The sequence below is a fragment of the Lytechinus variegatus genome, chromosome 15 (assembly GCF_018143015.1).
Source record: "Lytechinus variegatus isolate NC3 chromosome 15, Lvar_3.0, whole genome shotgun sequence".
Taxonomy (NCBI): domain Eukaryota; kingdom Metazoa; phylum Echinodermata; class Echinoidea; order Temnopleuroida; family Toxopneustidae; genus Lytechinus; species Lytechinus variegatus.
In genome coordinates, this window is record NC_054754.1 from 3,718,987 (window position 1) to 3,737,171 (window position 18,185).

At 35.4% G+C, this 18,185-nt stretch overlaps 1 protein-coding gene across 1 annotated transcript; it reads left to right on the forward strand.

Annotated features, from left to right (window-relative positions):
- Positions 1 to 1,907: 1,907 nt before the first annotated feature.
- LOC121428973 (macrophage mannose receptor 1-like) lies at positions 1,908 to 15,135 on the forward strand. The gene is made up of 5 exons (XM_041625868.1): positions 1,908 to 1,926; positions 11,003 to 11,371; positions 11,857 to 12,222; positions 13,436 to 13,714; positions 14,457 to 15,135. The coding sequence occupies exons 1-5, from the start codon at positions 1,908 to 1,910 to the stop codon at positions 14,735 to 14,737; spliced, it is 1,314 nt and encodes a 437-aa protein (XP_041481802.1). The 3' UTR covers positions 14,738 to 15,135.
- The last annotated feature ends 3,050 nt before the right edge of the window (positions 15,136 to 18,185 follow it).

Sequence of the window (18,185 nt, forward strand, 5' to 3'; positions counted from 1 at the left end):
TGATGTTCCACACAATTACACAAGTATTATGGAATTAAGGGTAACGAATTGAATGAAAGCATATTTAAAAGACAGGAGACAGTTTGTCGTAGTAAATAATTGTATTGGTGAAAGTGTAAAAATGACATCAGGCGTCCCACAGGGATCCATATTGGGTCCATTAATCTTTTGTATTTTTATCAATGATTTGAATGTTAATTCCAAAACGTGTCTTTATGAAGATGATACTTTTCTTTTCCGTCGTGATGTATTATCAAGGGAGGTATAAAAAAAACTGCAAAGTGAATTTGATGTTATCTGTAACTGGCTTTACCTTAAAGGTATGCATTTGCATCCAAAGAATAAGAAAAGTCAAGGTTTTGGTCATAGGAAAAAAATTGAGAAATGATGCTTTAGTACAGAAATGAACCCATAGAAAATGTAAATGTAATCAAATACTTGGGTGTAACACTTGACTCTGATATGACGTGGGGAGAACATGTAATATCAGTGTTAAGATATCTAGTATGATAGGTTGTATAAAGAGAATCAAATCTTCCGCCTAGGATTCTTAAGAAACATATTTTGTCATGATTTTACCTTACATTGATTATTGTTGTATATCTTGGGGAAGCTGTGCCAAAAATCAACAAAATAATATACAAAATCTGCTGAATAAGTATGCCCGAATAATTTTGAAGAAGGACTATCTTACTCCCTAACATAAATTGCTGTCTACGACTACACTCAAAATTAGTGGCAAACAGTGGAGGAACGTATCAAATATCAATATTGTGCGAATCTTGCTTTCAAAATACAAAGCGAATAAGCGATTTAGCACCAGCCTCTAGATCTCTGGAACAACTTATCTGCAAACTTAATGTAACCTATAAAACACAATATTCTGAACAATGTCCCCTTCAAATACCCTGCCCAAGTACGGATTATAAAATAAAATCTTTTGAATATGTTGCTGCCCGTCTTGTTTAATTCACTATTCGCTCTTTTGTAATAGACAAAAATGCGCGTCCCTCCATGCATTAAAAAATACTGTAAATCATTTAAATTCTGATTGTTACATGTAATTACACTGAATAACTTGATGTAATGATTCCATGGTTCTTGTTGATTCACTCTGTATATTGACTCTGATTCTGTTTTACTCAAAGGACAAGTCCACCCCAACAAAAACTTGATTTGAATAAAAAGAGAAAAATTCAACAAGCATAACACTGAAAATTTCATCAAAATCGGATGTAAAATAAGAAAGATATGGCATTTTAAAGTTTCGCTTATTTTCAACAAAATAGTTATATGAACGAGCCAGTTACATCCAAATGAGAGAGTTGATGACATCACTCACTCCCTATTTCTTTTGTATTTTATTAAGTTAAATATGAAATAAACACTTTGTTTTGTTTCTTTTTTTTTGTTGTTAAACTACTTTTTCCCCCAATCATTTCAACTTCATGACAAATTGTCACATTCTAAGTTTAAATGTGAGAGGATTAAGAAATAAGGAAAAAAGAAATCAAATCTTTCAGTGGGTCAAGAACCAAAAAGTGGATGTTTTATTTTTACAAGAAACATATTGGTCATCAGACATTGAAAATATCATAAGAAGCGAATGGCGTGGGCCATGTTTTTTCGATCATGGAAGCAATCACTCTCGAGGTGTTTCTATTTTCTTTAATGACAGACTAAATGTACAAAATATTGTTATTAAAACTCGAATGAATGGGCAATTGTTAATATTGCACGCAAAAGTAAATGATATTGATGTAATGTTAGTAAATGTATATGCTCCAACTCAAAGACAGCAGAGAGAAGTGTTTTTTGGTAAATTAGATTGTCAATTGAATGAAAAGTATTCGACACTTAAAGAATGTGATTTAATTCTAGGAGGTGACTGGAATTGTGTATTAGACATGAGTAAAGATGTACAAGGTATGAAAACTCTATATTATAAGAAATCTACGAACCTTAAAAAGATAATTAAGAAACACTCTCTCTTTGATATGTGGAGAGTGATGCATCCAAATACCAAACAGTTTACTTGGAGAAACAGACATCTAAAAAGAGCTTCAAGGTTAGATTTTTGGCTCGTAACAAAAAATATTAAAAACAAAACTTTATATTCTGATATTCGTCCTGCAATACGAGCGGATCATAACGCAATTTCAATTAAAATATGTACCGCTAAAAATAAGAAAGGTCCAGGATATTGGAAAATTAACACTGATGTCTTAAAAGATCATGATTATCAAAACAAAATAATTGATATTTTTCAGTCGTTCTCTCAAAAGAGTTTACCAGCAGCTGTAAAATGGGAACTTTTTAAAATTAGAGTAAAGGAATTCACACAAAAATATTGTCGAGAAAAATCATCTCAGAGAAAAAACATAAAGTTATCATTAGAAAATGACCTGTGTGAGTTAAGTAAACAAATGGATGTTAATGTTGATGATGAAAATGTGCATAAAAACTATATTGATGTAAAAGATAAATTAGAGAAAATGTATAAACATGATTGTAAAGGAGCTGGTATTAGGGCTCGAGTAAGATGGATGGAAGAAGGAGAAAGAAGTAACAAATACTTTCTTGGGTTAGAAAGAAATAATGCTAAGAAAAAAGAAATTTCACAAATGAAACGTGAAAAGGACCAGAAAGTTATAACAAAAAATGAAGATATTTTAGAAGAGGTTGTAAATTTTTATTCAGAATTGTATAGAAAAGAAACGTGTGAAGAAAATGACATTATTTGTATGAAAAATTATGTATCATCTAAAACTGTGCATCAATTAACAAACGAAAGTAAACAGATGTGCGAAGGATTGTTAACACATGAAGAATGTAAACGTGCTATATTTGCAATGCAAAAAAATAAGGCCCCTGGATCAGACGGACTTTCGATTGAATTTTATCAAACGTTTTGGCTTTTGTTGAAAGACCTTCTTGTAGAAAGTCTGAATGAATGTTACATGTCAGGAATTATGTCAGATACCCAGCGAAAAGGTCTTATCACTTTATTATTCAAAAAAGGTGACTGTAAAGAACTTAAGAATTGGAGACCTATTACACTGCTGAACTGTGATTACAAAATAATAGCAGCTGTCCTAGCTGCCAGAGTCCATAAAGTTGTTGACGAAATTATTCATGAAAATCAAACTGGGTATATAAAGGGACGTCTCTCAGCTTGTAATGTAAGGTTAACAAAAGATGTTATCGGTTTTTTCAATAAGCATTGTAAAACAGGTGCCATTATGTTAGCAGACTTCACGAAAGCTTTCGATGTTTTGAATATAGAATTTTTAAACGTGTGTTTGGAAAAATTCAATTTTGGTGAATCATTCCGTAAATGGATTTCAGTTCTTTATAAAGACATTTCAAGCTCTGTTTTGGTAAACGGTTGGATCTCAACAAGTTTTAATATTGGAAGAGGTATAAGACAAGGATGTCCATTATCAGCCCTTTTGTTTATCATCGCTGCCGAATTTTTAGCAATTAGTATAAGAGAAAACAAAAAGATTAAACCTATTGAAATTACAGAACATGACGTTCAACTTAAACTCTTACAATATGCTGACGATACTCTGTTTTTTGTTCAAGATGAAAAATCGTTAAGAAAAATATTAAATGAATTAAAAAACTTTGGTAGAATAGCAGGACCAAAGATTAATAAAGAAAAAACAGCATTGATATGGTTAGGAGATACAAGTAAGAAATATGATATTAAAAAATACAATTTATCTTGGACTGTAAAACCTGTAAAATACTTAGGTCATTATATTCATTCTGATAATGACAAATCGCTAAACTTAGAGTGGGAAGAAAAATTAACTAAATTGAAAAAGACTCTTGAAAGCTGGTCAAAACGAAACTTAACTATTTTTGGTCGGGTAACTATTCTTAAATGTTTAGCACTGAGTCAAATAATACATTTGAGCATTGTTGACTCCATTCCAACGAAATTCCTGAAAATGTTAAATAATATAGTGTATAGATTCATTTGGAACAGAAAAGTAGAAAAAATTAAAAGATGTACTTTAACAGAAAATTATATAAATGGTGGAATAAAAATGACTGATGTTTACCATCAAATGTTAAGCTTTCGGTTAAAATGGTTAGGAAGGTTTTTGAATGACAAAACAGAAATATGGAAAAAAATGTGTTCATATTGGTTTGACCTCCTAGGAGGTATCTCGTTCCTTTTAAATTGTAATTTCAATATTAAAACACTAAAAATTATAAACGAAAGGAAAATACCAACTTTTTACAAAGAAATATTGGAGGCCTGGGAAATTTTTAGAACTGTTACCACATTGAAAGATGTGTGTATGTCTAACCCTAACTGTAATGATATTCGAAATCAAATACTTTGGCATAATAAACATATAATATTATTTTATAAAGACTGGTATAGAAGTGGTATAGTTTACTTAACAGATATTATTGGGAGAAATGGTTACATACCAATGGAAAACATTCAGAGAAAGATCGATATAAAAAGAAGTAAAAATACTGTTATTTTCGACTATACAAAATTAAAAAAGGCAATACCAGCAATTTGGATAAAAAGCTTGAGCGATAATAGTGGCATCACTATCCGACCTCATGGTTTTATTGCTCCCCAGGTAATGATTGGAAAAAGTTTGAAATGCATCAGTGATCTGAGTAGTAATACTATATATAACCTGTTTCCCTCAAAAAATACTTTCACCAATAAATGCTGTTTACATTGGGAGAACAAACTTGATATTAATGTAAATTGGGCAAATGTATTTAAAAATAATCTTATTCAAGTTAGAGAAAATAAATTACGAGAATTCAATCTTAAGTTATTATATAATCTCTTACCAGTAAGAAGTAACCTGTTCAAATGGAATTTCGCAACAGATGATTTGTGTCCAACATGCAAGGTTAAAGAAGATATTATACATGCTTTTATTGACTGTGAAGTAAATAAATCCTTTTTCAAATATATCAAAATTATTTTGCGAGAAGTTTACAATGTAAAAGTAGAAGTAAACATCAAGCAGTTACTTAAAGTTGAAAGTGATAGTAAAACAAATACCTTTGTAACTATTGCATTTTGGTCAATATATAAAGTTATTTTGGATAGAAACAAATCAGGAATCGAAAAAAGAAATTTTGTTTTGAAACATGTATTTATAAAAGAAATTAAAAAACGGATAGAAATGTACAACATTGCTAGTAAAAAGACCAAAAAAAGAGATGAACTGCCCAAGAGCTTGTTAAGATTCATGTAAGAAAACCTATGTAACGTAGATATGACTTTGTAATTATTATAATAATACTTATATTTTTCATGAAAAAAAAAAAAAAAAAAAAAGTTAAATATGAAATGTTTTTATTTTCTCATCATTGTCATATGAAATGAAGTTTCATTCTTCGCTGAACACGTGGAATTCCATTATTTTAACATTTTGTGCTTGAGGCAAGGAGGTCCTCATCGTCAAATTCGTAAAAATTGAAATATTGTATACATGGTATAGTTCAAACAATAAAAAACAAAAGAAATAGTGAGTGAGTGACATCATCGACTCTCTCATTTGGATGTAACTGGCTCGTTCATATAACTATTTTGTTGAAAATAAGCGAAACTTTGCAATGTCATAACTTTCTTATTTTACATCCAATTTTGATGAAATTTTTAGCATTTTGCTTGTCTGATTTTTCTCTATTGATTGAAATCAACATCAACATTTTTCTGAGGTGGACTTGACCTTTAATTATGTTACATACAATCAATTGCTATGATGTTGAGTTATTTGATAACTGCAGGGCGCCTTTTGAAAGCAGTTTAGCATAACTGAAGAGGCTAACCCTGCAGTATTAAATAAATAAAACCAATGAATAATAAATTGTACATTTGCCTTTCTTTTCGGGCATTAATCACACACATGACATACGAAATGCATTTCGTTAACAATAGTGTTTTAAAATCAGTATTCCATTCGTTGGTCACAATAATATGCATTTTAGTGATCATTCTTGTGATTTCTTTTCTCCCCATTCCCATATTATATAATATTGTCAGGGCATATGGCGGCCATTCTAATATCGAAATACAGCATTTATAACACACATGACATAAGAAATTGTTTATTTCGTTAGCAATCATGTTTTCAGACATTACCTCACTCATAAATTACAATCACTTGCATATTAGTGCTTATACTATACATAATAGAGCATACAGGGGTCTTAGGCGGCCATTGATCTGGAAATTAAAAATTTGTCAAAAATATTTTTCATTTTCAGTAAGCATTCTACTTCTTCGTCACGATTACATATATGTTTTATAGCAAATGTGAGTGCAGTTTTGTGATTTCCATGGAGAATTTGCATATTTTGGCGGCCATATTACCAATTTGTTTTGTTTCAAGCCTATAAGTGAGTTAGTCAGTCGCGTGAATTATGAAGTGGCATGTCTGAGGAATTACTCATTATGATTTGGACTAATTCGAAGCTTCGATGTTAAGAGATTTCGTGTATTTCTCAAGAGATCAAATTAAATACGTAAAACAAACAACGAAACACAACGCTTGTAATAAAAATTTACATGAAATGATTTAAAGAAAATGAGGGAACTGGCTAAAGTGGAAAATACCCTGTGATAGGCCAACTCATAACAAAAAAGTGAACATAAAATCATGATTACAGCCCCCCCCCCCCCCGCAATAAAAAGCGACCTACAGTACAGCAAAGGCTAAACCAGATGAGATGGGAGAGAGAGAGAGAGAGAGAGGGCCAGAAAAAAAGTCTATGCCTATATAATTATGTTTTATATTTCCTTTTAAAAGCAGATACCAAAGGCTTATTGGTTATGAGAAGGGATTGAATTCAAAATAACAGGTCCTTGATAAAATATGATGTTTTTGAGAGAGAAGTATTTACACTGTGGGATGTGGATAATGTTTAAAAGAAAACAATTTGCGGAAAATGCTCAAGGTTACACGAGTGGCATCATTCAGATTCGAAATCAGCACCCCTGTCAAGCAACCAATATCAAAGGAAGGTCATGCCTCCTCAAGCCTGGATTACAGGTCATGTTCAGGAAACAAAGATATTGAACAAAAGGGGTTATCTCTGTTGATATGATGTAGTATATCTCGGATTAGAAAGAAAAATAGGTCCGATTTGAAAGTGAAAGAAAGCCTTGTCATTATTCATGTTAAAAGGGAATTCGTGAATCATTCATCTTCTTCAGCCTTGGAACCTAATCACGATCGAATTTAAATTATTCCTACTTTTATCACGATCGATGTTTGGATGATAATATTCCACAGCGCAATCAGACGTTATATCAACAACGTGAGAGGACTGTTTATTTGTAAGGTTCGGTGAGCTGAAAAACCAGAAAAAAATCGAGGTATGTATTCTATTCATTTAGTGCCAAAGAATTAAAAATAAGTAAATGTCTCGTTTTGGTTATATCTTAATACAAGGAATAAATATACTGTTACGATATTGGACTAATACCGAACAAATAACACAGAAAGTTTAGAAAAAAATATTACGATGGAACGAATAAATCTATATATATATATATACATATATATATATATATATATATATATATATATATATATATATATATATATATATATATATATATATATCTAGTTAGATTATTTTTTTAAATTAACATGTAATCATATAATAAAACAGACTTATGAATTATCTTACACATCTTGAAGGGTCGGTTCTGAATGATCCCCAAAGTATGATAATCCAAATAATCCGATTTGGCTGGCAAGGATTTTCTTAAGTTAGAATCCACTATGCTGGCGATGATGAAATTGATGTTGAAAAGCAATGGATAATTAGAGTCACTATGCTATAGCGAGTTGAGTCCCTGGAAACGAAGTTGATGATGTTAAAGAGTCGAGTTCAGTAATCCATGGGTTGCAAAAATGTTGGCTATATAGAACAGGTTGATGAACTTCATGAGAATCTAGAATTCCTCTCTCAAATAATTACAAACAGTTCATTGATGGTGTGCAAAATCAACAGAGATAAATGTTGTATTCCAGGTGAAATATACTATGCTCTGACATTAAGTCTAGCCTAGAACTCTGAGATCTGATAAATCCATATGAAGAAACTATCGGCTTTTCTATAATAAATATCCACTGTTCTGGAAGCTTCTAGCATTGTGTTTAAAAAGAACATTCTTGAACAGTCCACTTCTAGAAACCTTGAATGACCTCCGTGAAATCAACAACGTAAACAACATAGCTAGTCCCATTTAACTTCCCCAAACAATCTCTATTGTCTGCCAAACCAATTGTACATTACACAAAAAAATACCAGACATTGCTCTGCCTCATTCAATATGTGTGAATAGCAAAAGCTTAGCTGAGACATTCTGGAATATTCTGTGTAATTTCTCTTACAATTCTTATATATGATAACAGTATATTTATTTCAGAACCATGCATTTATATAGTGAAATACCGTTCTAAACATTCAACAATTCATTTTCTTGGTTATCATGTGCCCCTTTTTGTCTTTAGTCCATCCATAGAAAGTGTTGATTTCGATAAAAAAATCAAGTAAGCAAAACAAGGAAAATTTCATCAGAATCTGAAGTAAAATCTGTTTTAATTGTTTGAGTTACACAATATTTCAATTTTTGCAGATTTGAAAATAAAGACCAACCTGACTGTACCATTGATTGTCATAACTCTAACTTTACCTCGGATTTTGATAAAAAATGTCGGTGTTATGTTAATTTTTCTCTTTTTATTCAAGTAAGTTTTTGTTGGGGGAGAATTGTCCTTTAAATGTGCCCCCTAAATAGTAATTCTCAAACGCTATATATCTGTAAAGGTATAACATCCGTTTGCATTTAAGTATGATGAAGCAAATTAATAATATAAAAGTGGCTTTCAATCGAAAGCTGCAAGTAGCAATAGTTTGCATGTGCAGCAAGTTGGCAGTCAAGTCGAAACCTGCGCGGCGTGGCACCGCCGATATAGGCTTAGATGAAAATGGACAAAAAATGTTTCCCCCTTTCTTTCTCCCTCAGTTACACACAAACTCCGACCCATAACCCCCCCCCGGGCACTTACTTTGACGAGTGGATACCATGCACGACCAAAAAAACACGTAAAAAGGATGTCCTTTTCACGATAGGGCACGTTACGTACGTAACGTGATAAGGGTGTCAAAAATACAAAAATAATGAAAATAGGGTATCTATTTCGCTAGGAAAATTACGTGTTTAGGGTCGAATTTGAGGGGATGATAAAACAAAATTAGAATGTTTTATAAAGGACGTCCTTTTGCCCCAACACTACGTGTTTAGAGTCCTATTTGAGCGAGGTGTAGAAGGTGGGGTCGTACTTAACCAAATCATGAAGGTAAAGCCGACGACCGAAGGACCCGTGCGGAGCAATAAAACATTCTTGTACTTGTTTAGGGGTTCATTTCAGGGAATATTTGCCAAGAGTATCGTAATTTGTTTCCAATACTTGTTAAGGGTAGGGTTTCACACGCCAATACTTGTTAAGGGGTGCATTTTCAGAATATGGAAATTACGTATTTAGGGTGCTTTTCGAGACCCCATGGTCGCGCATGGTATCCACTCGTGAATGGAAGTGCCCCCCCCCCCCCCGCATGTTCACCTCATCGGCATCCGTACACCCTCACACAAAGTCAAACAGACATACAATTAAACAATTAAATGTTACAAGACTACTCAGCAGAGCCTCTCGTAAAAATCTGTGTGGTTGTCTCGAAAATGTGCGTTAATTAGACCCCACCCACCCTTTCGAGAAAAGCTTCCTCGGTTTTCTCAAAAGGGTGTGGCCACCCCCGCTTCATCCCCGTTCCCAGAAAGCGGACGACAGTCATCACACGTCTTACTTGGACACCATAATTAGTAGATAGAGAATCAATAGAGTATAGGTACGGGAAGGGCGCACCTTTAATGTTTGCCCCAGTGAATTATTATACGCTAAAGAACGAGCACGATTTTATATTTATTCTAACTGATAATGTGTCGTTTAACGAGCTGACGTTACTTTCCAATTAAAATAATGATTATGGTTCCTGAACAGGTCGTTACTTTTTTTTTCAGATGGCCTTTCTTATTCTCACCATATTTGCAGTCTTGTTGCAACACTGTCTTATTCATCCCATTTATGCTGCGGGTAAGCGATTTTGTTCCATTTCACTATTTTCCTTTCTTGATAAAAATCATTTTTCAAATTACTGGTTTGGATTCCACGCTGACATCAATTTGTTCCGGATAACATTATGATCTAATGGAAAACGTTATACGATTATACGTTGCGCCAAACATAAAAATCTAACCTCCATAACTAAATAAACCGTAACCCGTATCTTTACATTATTCTGAACCCAAAACAATATTGACATGATGGACTTACAATCCTAACACAATGCCATAGTACGTGCATCCGAGATATTACACTGTAAAAACTGAGGTGTTAAAATTACACCCTAGAGATTAAACATAACACCAAAGGTGTTGTAATAACACCTATAGGTGTAAAACACCACCAATTTAACACCGGTGTAAAATAACTGGTGTGGTCCTCTATGTACGCCGGTTAACACCACAGTTTTCGCTGTGTAAACACGAGAAAATGTTGCAAGAGCATAATATTTTTTCACTCAGGTTTGAAGTTTTTTTCATTCAAACATCAACATGAAATCGTTAGAAAAGCCAAGAAAATTGTTAAGAGAATTTTTTTTCTTCACTGTGTGTCGTGTTTTGTTGTGACGTTTTATCAAAAATGTACATTTCGGTGTTCCTCGAAGGTTTATCTTTCACAGTTACAAAGTAAAAGACAGTGAAAAGAAATTAAATAGCTCGTAATAACAGAGAGAGATTAGTGCAAGACTTTAAGAAACACCTTCAATAAATAAAATGCTTCTCCTCTTTTACCCCACCTCCTAATTTCTCGATATCTTTTTCCTACTTGCTATCCCTTTTCTCTGTCTCACCATTTGATCGAGTGCACAGCCTGTGAATCTGGTCAAAGCGAGAATGGCGGATCATGTTACTACTTCTCAGGAGAGAAAACAAGCTTCTCCTCATCAGTATCAGCCTGTGAGCATCTGGGTATGCATCTCGTCTACATAGGATCCCAAGATGAACAGACCTTCCTGGAGAATAGCCTCAAAGATACCAGCGAGAAGCACTGGATAGGTCTGTCCCCATTCACCTGGATGGACCATACACACTTGACCTACAATAACTTTCCAGAGAATAACATTTATACTTTTAATGATGGTGCAATCTGTTTCCGAATGTCTAAAGGGGATTCATGGATTGACACAAACTGCGCCCATTTGCACTTTTTCATTTGTGAAAAGGAAACTGACAGTGAAGGTAAATCTGTCTGTTATCTTGCAGTAGACCTACTGCAAAATAACACTTTTCCCCCAAAGATATCGAAATCATATATCCACACTACTCTCGTGTAATAAAAATGACCCTTATATTCACACACTCACCAATCTCGATGGACACTTCTGCACTATATAGGAAATTCTATTATGGCGACTGCAAAAACCAACATATAAATACATAGGCCTTTAACTGACGCCGCAGATATGAATATTCCGTCAAAGCATATCCAGGCCATGGGGTGCTGCAAAAATAATGCAGTTCTCTCCTAAGATTACCCCCCCCAAAAAAAAAAAAAGAATAAAGAAGAAAAAAATCACGTCTCAAACGTTCACAGTTGACTTTTTAATAATGTCTCAATCATGTCAATAACTAAAATAATAAAAGAAAATGTTCAATTTCTTAAAAAAAAGATGCCTGAATTACAATAATGTATTTTCTTATGATTGTTTTGTTAATACTTAAAGCCTGTGCCGAGAATACTCAAATCAAGATGGAAGGGTCGTGCTATTACTTCTTAGGAAACGAGTCAGACTTCGACTCATCCGCGACAGCCTGTGAGGAACTAGGAATGCACCTAGTCTACATCGGATCGGCAGACGAGCAGAAATTTCTGAAGGAGAACCTACCCCTTGGAAACCAGTATTGGATCGGAATGGCCCCAGTCACCTGGTTGGATGGCTCGGGCCTGACTTACTCCAACTTTGCCGATCATAAGGACACCTTCAAGCGTAACGGAACGTGTTTCAATATAGATCCAGGAAAGTCTTATCAATGGTTGGATGATGACTGTTCCGATGGCCATAGTCACAGGTACATCTGTGAGAAAGAAGGTGAATAACCGATCATCACTTTCAACAATATCGACATGGTGGTGGTGAAGGATGATGATCGTGATGATGATGAAGGTGATGCTGATGGTCGGTGGTGGTGATGGTGTCGGTTATGGTGATAGAAATGACGATGATTATGGTGATGATGATGAAGGTGATTGTGAAAATGAGGCTGCTATTGATGATGATGATAATAATGCTGATGCTGAAAATGATGACGATGATGATGATGGACAATGGTAATGGAAATAATGATCGATAAGGAAAGTGATGTTGACAATGATGATTTTTATGACGACGTTTTTCTTGCATCCATGATCCCTCATTACTCTTAAAGTTGCACTGTAAACAACAATTAAAATCTAGGCCATACTCTAATGAATAAAATGGAAATCGATGATTTTGTCTTCTAGTCCTCACGAAGTTAACTAACGAGACCCATGGGATTGTCTGCTTGCCCTCTAAACCCTTGCGTTATCGACTCGTCTACCTTCTTGGAGACATGTCTTTTACCCCCCCCCCCACCACCTCCCCCTTACTAAGTCGACTTGACTAGATCAAGGGAGGCCATGTTCCTGTCCTTGTTTCCTCACTTTCTCCATGGCACGTCTTCTTTTCATCTCTTCCTCACCAAGTCGACTTCACCAGAATCCAGGAAGGTATGTTCCTGTAATTGCTTCCTCACTAAGTCGATTTCATGAGATTCTACGTGGAATGTATTTTTACTCCCCCCCCCCCCCTTCCTCACTAAGTTGACTTCACGAGATCCAGGGAGAGATGTTCATGTCCTTGCTTCCTCTTGACATCACGAGATTCCGGGAGGCGTGTCTTTTTGTCATCTCCTCGCTAAATCGACTTGACGTGATCCAAGAGGGCATATGTTCGTGTCATTGCTTTCTAAGTCGACTTAATGAGATCCATGGATGCATGGCTTCTTGTCATCTTGTCCTCAATAGGTAGACTTGACTAGATCCAAGGAGGTGTGTCGTATCCCCTTCCCCCGTCAAGTCGACTCATCTTCACTAGGTCAACTTGACGAGATCCAGTAACATCAATCAACTGTCATCTCATCTTCACCAGGTTGACAAGACTTCACCTAATGATGTCTTCCTTGTCATCTACTCATCCTTGAGAACTATTGAGTCATGTTTTCTTGCTATCTCATCAATGCATGTTGCCACACTTTCAAATGATTTTTTTCTGTCATCCACAGAAATTCAGTCAACCTCTACACAGCAGACAACACCAATAACCACCAGTACCCCTGCAAGTACTACCCTAAACACTACTACAACTCACCAAACAATGTCATCAAGAGTGCCAACTTCCACCAACGGATCGACCAAGAGTAGTTCAACGCAATTTGTAGTAACCAGTGAGGCGGGGCAAGGGTCAACTCATTCCTTTCTTTCAACTGATGCAATTCCGGAAACAGCGGCGACACTTACAACAGAGGCAGCAGCAACAGGTACCTGTCAATCTCTGGTCATAGGTAAATACTACTACTACTACTACTACTACTACTACTACTACTACTACTACTACTACTACTACTACTACTACTATTACTACTACTACTACTAATAATAATACAAGAAATAATAATAGTAATAATGATGATATGACAATGGTGATGCTAATCATAATGATAATAAGGAAATACTAAAATAATGTTATGCACTGACAGGTTACGTACATTTTAGGGAAAAATAGCCTGTTGCAGATAGAGTTCCATTGAACTGCAGCTAAAAAAAATGTTGCCAATGCGAGCTTTCAGTTGGTTCTGTTTCAGGTGGCATATAATTTTTGGAAGCGCATTTGTTTGCAACTCTTTCTGCAAGTGATCCCATTTCTTGGTACCTTGAGAGGAAGAGTAGTTAACCAAGTTCCAGGTAGGGTTGATGAGGCATTTTACGAATTAAAAAAAATCTAATACTGAAGTGACTATTACGTATACTAAATCTCTCTCGAGGAGTACATATCACTAGAAATGTGAAGGCGATCTACCAATATGTCAGACAATAGCTCAAGTTAAAACATTTTCGTTTTCAGACCAAAATGCATTTTTTTAGTTGCATCTTCTTTATAGTAGTCGAATAGTCGAATTCTGCACTTATCAGGGCCTAATCAGCAGATTTCTCCGGTCTCCCAGGATTTGACTATTAAAAGCAAATTCATCCATGTGAATCACTCACTAGGAATTGTTTTGTTTCATCTTTGTTGAAATCCTTCAGGTCGTGACGGTGGCCGCAAGGGCTACAAAAAATTCCAACCACTTGCCCGGAACGTTGCCCTAACCGTTGGCTATGTTCTGTCATCATACACGGGTTCATCCCTTATCGAATGCAGCCAGTTCTGCCTTGCTGATCAACGTTGCTCCTGTTATACTTTCGTCGCCGAAGAGGGCGTTTGTCAGCTTGGTCAGGATTGCCCGAAATTGTCGATACATGCTTGGAAAAAACAGCAAGGAGCCATCGCCTATTCAGAACTCAAAGAAGGCCGCGGATGTTTCTAGGTCAGTGGGTCTTGTGGCCAGTCAAAGTGCACTTTTGAACAGGAAACGGAATGATGCATGAAGCCCATATTTTGGCGGCTCTGTGAACTTTACGGAAAATGCCCCCCCCCCCTCAAGGCACACATAGGTGCTTTAAATGCATGTTGAATTATCTTTTTTCATAATCACATGGGGAAAAAGGCAATCGAAGACCACTTAAATAATATGTTCATGAAAAAATATCTGTTGTAATACCACTTTTGAAAAGAATAAATGTGACTAGAAAGCATAGACTTTTAAGCACTTTGGGATTTCAATTTAAGTACTTTCAAGTACTTTTTGTAGTAAAGAGCAGGATGGGCATCTATCTCAACATTTTATGCAAGCGCAAAGTGTGAGCTGAAAAATTTTGAATTTGCAGCCCAAAACTGGACATTCTAAGCACTTTTTGCAACTACGAACAATAACATTAAGTAGTCATGAAAAACAACCATATGTCACTGCAATGAAATAATAAGAGCTCTAAGTGCGAGGAAATATATTTGCCCCCCCCTCCCCTTGGAAAATCGTGGATTTGCCCCTAGACTAGCTTATATAATGTAGGTCATGATTAGCAAACAAAGACGTTGTAAAAAGGGGTTTATTTCTGTTGACGTGATGAGATTTATATCGGATACGATTAAATAAAAAAAGAATGAGTCCGATGTGAAAGTGATGGAAAGCATAGTCATTTTCAACCATAATAGTCATGATAATGTAAAATAATCAATGAATCATTCATTGTGTCATCTGCCTTGGAAAGCAATTACGATCGGATTGAAATTATTCCTATTGCTTTTGCGCTCTGATTCGTTTATTACGTTTGATGTTTGGCTGATATATTTCACAAGCTAATCGAAAGTTAGAGTGCATGACGGAGCGAAGGGACTTTTTTATGAGGTTTAGAGGGATAATAAAACGGACAATAAGTTGAGGTACGTATTTTATTTTATTATTTTGTACCGAATGATTTCATTGGCGGCGAGGCGTATTTTCGTTGGGGGGGGCAAAGCCAAAAAAGGCACCTATATGTCAAAATGGGCATTTTTTTGCAAACAGATATTTTCACCATAAGATTATCATCTACGTGAAGTAATTGTATGTTTTGTAGTAAATTAGGTTGAGCAAAGCCATTTTGACGTAAATTCCGATTGATAATTTATATACTTATAGGCTCATCCGCGAGAGAGCGGTTTTTGGAAAAAAAATCAAATCTGAAGTTGTAAAACTTGAATTTTGGTCAATCATGGCGCTAATTTCTGTTAAAAAGGCATCCTTGAGAATGTTGCAAGCGCCAATGTAATAAGACATGAAAACTAGAGGTTTTGAGCAGTTTTCGTAATCATGAAAAGATGTGAAGACGCGAGCGCGAAGCCCGAGCTGAAATTTTTAATATACTGACCAGTAAAGTGACCTGTTAAGGATTACATTTAGTGACTCATGAAAAGGATAATATCTAACCAATCGAATAATTCGAGCGCGAAGCGCGAGCTATAAATTCTTGATATTCCGACCTGAAAACTGGACATTCTAAGCATTCTTGTAACCATAAACAAGATGAGTAGACTTGTCTTCCTTACTAAACAATTTTGTTGATGCTGGCGCGCAGCGCAAGCTCAACATGTTATTATTAAAACCATAAAACGGAGTCCGACTTTTACGGAACACTGTTTTAAAAATCAATCATTGTAAATCAAACAAAATAGAGCCTAATGAAGGCTAGATGTGCGAGAAATGTTTTGTATATTGACTTCGAAACTTGATATTTTAAGCTCCATATCAGCCTATAAGAAAGATATGTAAACAGTATTTCATTGAACAGGCAATACGAGCACGAAGCGTGAGCGTAATCTATAGTGACATTAAAAATACCCCCTCCCCTCACCTTAATTTATTCACTCGTCGTCTTCCTTCTCTTTTTTCCCCTCTTCTGTTTTCTCCTCTCTTTTACCTTCTCTTTCTTTTGTCTTTCTTCCCTCTTATTCTCAGTTTTCTCCTTCCATAAATAGTGTGTGTGTGTGTGTGTGTGTGTGTGGGGGGGGGGGGGGATTTGATTATGTGCCCCCCTTTCCGAAAAGGGGGAGGGGACGTCCCCCTGGGCTTTCCTTCGATGATGTATTTATCTCGTGTGTTATTGAATTGTGTGTTATCATGAACAGAAATGACACTGGATAATAAATACACTCCAACAGATCAATACAAAGTGATAAAAAAAAATCGTTAGAAAAATCCGCCAAGAATATTAATTGGTTAATACAATACCATGGTAAGCAATTGTTGACAATTACATAATCATATTCAGTGAAAACCCAAATCTCTACGTTCGCATGATCATTTTTGGAAATAAAGCTGACCACATACGTGTAAGTTATATGGTTTCGTTATATTCATCATAAATCCTCGGCATATATTGGGTATACCCAAGTCCATAGGCGGGGGACGGGACGGGGGGACGTGTCCCCCCATAAATTTGAGGAGGGAGGACGGTCCCCCTAAATTTGTTGTTGATGACCTTTTTTTTTGCTTGTCAATTCATTTCCCTACGTCCCCTCTAAAATTTTTGGGGTTGAGAACTTTTTTTTTTTTTGCTTGTCAAAAAATTTTTGGTTGTCCCCTCCTAAAATTTTGGGCTTCCGCTGCCAATGCCCAAGTCAGTCAAAGATAATATGATGCAATAAGGCAGAGATAAGAATTGGGTTCTCCAATGACTTCTCGCCAAAGGAAGCTGAACCTCTCCCTGAATCGTGTCCTCCTCGCCTCCCCTCGCGGGACAGTCGAGCTCTCGCGATGGTAGACGGGGAACAATGAATCACGGGGCGTGCCCGCAACGGGATCGTAGCCACAGAACTCCCACAGAACTCCGTCATAGTTGCGAATTCCGTCGGAGTCTTCTGTGAACGATATGAGAAACCGCAATACAACTTTTTTTTCAATAATGAGGCTGAAATATTATTGCTGTAAATAAGTTTTGCGGCAAATTGTTACTGTTAACATAATTATTCGAAACTAGCCTAAATAAACATTTTTATGGATGGTTTTTATAAATTATGAATAGGTCTCCATTTTTTTTTTATTCATATATAAGTTTCGACGATAGAAAAAATACCCAAGTATAATTTATAGGCCTATTCGAGAATAATGTATTTTTTATCACTATGATTGATGAAAAATGTTTGCTTATTGTTGATATGAAAATGATTATACTTGCAAATTAGTTTGTTATTCAAATATGGAAATAGAATAATAGCAGAGAAAGTCATTATCTCAATGATAATAAAAATGCCAGAATAATATAAACACGTATTCCTAACAGAACTAATCACTCAGTATATGGCCCTTAAAAGGGGAATCGAACCTTGGTCATCAAATGTTATGTGGGAAAGGAGAAAAATAAGTTACTATGGTGAAATTTTGAAAGATATCGCACAAT

Coding starts and splice junctions, on each gene's coding strand:
- LOC121428973 (XM_041625868.1), top strand. Junction 11,372..11,856: donor AAAGGAAACTGACAGTGAAG/GTAAATCTGTCT, acceptor TAATACTTAAAG/CCTGTGCCGAGAATACTCAA. Junction 12,223..13,435: donor GTACATCTGTGAGAAAGAAG/GTGAATAACCGA, acceptor TGTCATCCACAG/AAATTCAGTCAACCTCTACA.